The 3,034-nt window shown below is 49.8% G+C and overlaps 1 protein-coding gene across 1 annotated transcript; it reads right to left on the bottom strand.

Annotated features, from left to right (window-relative positions):
• Window positions 1–204: 204 nt before the first annotated feature.
• Window positions 205–786, bottom strand: LOC119332371. Its single transcript, XM_037605557.1, has one exon. The coding sequence runs from the start codon at window positions 703–705 to the stop codon at window positions 412–414; it is 294 nt and encodes a 97-aa protein (XP_037461454.1). The 5' UTR covers window positions 706–786; the 3' UTR covers window positions 205–411.
• Window positions 787–3,034: the final 2,248 nt, after the last annotated feature.

Below are 3,034 nucleotides of genomic sequence, written 5' to 3'. Positions count from 1 at the left end.
GATTTTGACTGACTTGGGAGCCTAGCTGGTCCATTTACGAACCTAGTCGTCTTTTTGAAACGATTTTGACTGCCTTGGGAGCTCGCCGGAGACGTGGCGGAGCCCGGGCACATGCCCATGTTGCAGGTACGGTAAATGCTGAATTCACCCGCCATCGCATGAAAAGGAGAAAAGAAGGGTATATGGCATGATCGATACGCTTTATTTTTCTAGCGTGCTGCAGAGACACGAACAAGACTTGTGTGTTAAGTACTCTCTATAAAGTTATTATAAAGTTGAGTCATTTATTAATGGAAAGAGTAAGATAGTATATGACTCTCTAGAAGTCGAAGTCGAGGGACTCATAGATTCCAACTTACGGCGCATCCTTAGCCGACACAAGTTACTTTACAAGGCGAGTTTACTTGATCATTAGTGGTGCTGAGGGTCCGGGCCGCCGGGGCTGGACCTCTTCGACTCAGAGTACGGCATCGCCGCCGTCGCCCTCCCATCTGCTGCCCGCCACGAGCTACTCCCGGCAGTCGTCTCCGTCGGCCGCGAGAAGGCGGCGGCGGCATTGCTCCCACCGGCCAGCATTCTCCGGCCGCCGGCCACCGTTACCTGCAGGAGGTCGGCCTCGCAGCGCGAGACGGCGGACAGCAGCAGCAGGACGAGCACGGCGCACACCGCCGCGGGCATCCTCAACGCGCTCGAGCTGGACGCCATGAGAGGAGCGATCGAGGAGCTAGCTAGATTCGTAGTACGTGGTGAAATGCTAGGCGCTCTAGACTGTGGCGGTGGTGGTGACTAGTGAGTTGGGTACATAGCTGCACGACGCCGAGGTGATTTATAGGGGCCTGCCACTGCCAGTGCTAGCGGTTTTCCGTTACGACTTACGAGGGACCAAGCATTGCGATGGTGGAGGTCGCCTGTGTCGCACTCGCCCTGACTGCGACGAACGAACGAACGACGAGGGCGGTGACCTCATATCATATCCTCCTCACCGAATAAAACGGGCTAACTTTCTGCTCATCGCCGGCCTGTGTGCGGCGCCGGCCGGTGCTGGTGGTCCAGACCTATACCATGTCGCAAATACAAATTGCCATGTTGGACGCAGAAAAGGGCCTTTATCTGCTGGCCCCTCCAGATCGGTTCTTCTTCATTCATCAGGGCAGGAATCTCGCATGCATGCACCATGTGTTCGGTGCTGAAGTGACTGATTTGTTCGTTGGACCGAACCATCGTTATCAAGGTCCATTCGGTGTTTGTACGAGTTGAAAACCGTTGTAGTATGACATGTTGGCATGACAGCCAAATCCGTGGGACATGGTATCTTTGATCCGGATCACCCCGCGCGAATCAGCGGCCGCCGTGATCTTCATCCCGATGCATATCTCTCACCGCTTCATAAGTGGAGTAGCATTTCCTCGTTTGTCACCACATGAACTTTGTCCCTACTCCACACTACGCACGCACGCACCATTAACGTACTTGTCAAGGAGGTTGTGTCCGCGTACGCACCCATTTATAACTCCATCGGCCTTACCAAATTGAGTCGAGATCGCTCGAGTCATCGAGCTAGGCGGGAGGAGCACCGTTTCTTTAAGAGTTTCCCATTGCTAAAAGAAGTAGGCTACTCCTAAAGGGGAGTAACCACCCTAGGACGTCTATACTATGCGTACCGGCAGCTCGTTGGCCACCCGTGCATGAGTGCAGCACAGTGCATGCAAATACCCTTGGTTCCATCGCCTAGGTCAGCTACCTATAGGGCTCTCCGTGTCACTTTCGGCCTGCCGGCTAATTGTATATATAAGCTGGGCGGAGCAATGGGCGCGAGGGAGGTATATGGCTCCAATGGCGGCCATGCAGGTTATAAACTACGGTTAGGAGAGCCCATCCACGGAATGCACTCTGGCGGCCATGGGCGTGCGTGCGTGCATGCACGAAGGTGGCCGGGCATTGGAAGCTTTCCGCCCATGGGCCATGCGACTCTCGGGAGGGCAGAGAGGACGGATGCGGCAACCAGGGGGCAGCCATGTATGGGCATACATGCAAGGTGGCGCCCTTTGCCTGCTAATATGTTGTTGTAGGTTGGATGGTACGATTTGGCGATGTTGTCGTGAGACATGTCCTACTTGGATGACTTTGATTTTATTTTTCCTTTGTAGACTGATTTGTCCAGCAGTATGAACATTAATAATAGGACTGTTATATCTTTCAAACGTTCTGATTATAGAAATAGATCTGAACGAATTGTTCCAGATTGCTAATCTCATCTGCGCGTTGCATGCGCATCTCTCCTGCCAAATAAAAGCAAACTTCTCTGCTAGTTTGCATGCATATGAGGGTTAGAAAGCTCCTAATTAGATGCATGCATGAAAAAAACAAGACTAATGATGTCATCACATACTTTTCGAAAAATGAGGATTCAAAATGTTTTGTAGCTTAAACCGTCAGCCGATTGAAAATTTGTCTTTACATAAAAGATTTGTCGCAACGAGATCTTCGAAACTAGATCCCATGTTGGTATGTTTCGACGAATTTCTTTTTCAAGTCAAAAGTAATCACACCTGGACTACATAAGTTATCATGACTGCAGTACATAATTTACCGTGATGTTTACATTGAAGTTACCAGGTGTATGTTTCGACTAATTTTTTCTAGGTAAAAAATTACCATGACATTTGTAGGTTAATTATCAGGTCTGCAGTACCCCCTTCTAGCATCGGTGTCTTGCCTCGGCCGCAAGATGAGGTCCACGTGCAGACACGTTAAAGTCTGCTTATAAACAAAACTGTGTGGCTCGTGTCGGCCTAGTCCCTTTAGGTGCCGAGCTGAGTCGATACCAGACCGTCTCGTTGGCCACCTATGATCAGGTCTGTGTTGCGTAATATCATGCTATTTATGTAGAAGTTATCAAGGGTATGTTTTTCAACAACTTCTTTCCCACGGGTCAAAGTTACTGTGGTGTTTATACGTAAGTTATCAGGTAACCAATTGAATATTACCATATCATCACACAAAAGTTGCCGGAGTTATGTTTTTCAAAGAACCC

Source organism: Triticum dicoccoides, chromosome 7A (genome assembly GCF_002162155.2).
Source record: "Triticum dicoccoides isolate Atlit2015 ecotype Zavitan chromosome 7A, WEW_v2.0, whole genome shotgun sequence".
NCBI classification, from domain to species: Eukaryota; Viridiplantae; Streptophyta; class Magnoliopsida; order Poales; family Poaceae; genus Triticum; species Triticum dicoccoides.
This window is presented reverse-complemented; position numbering and strand designations above follow the sequence as displayed.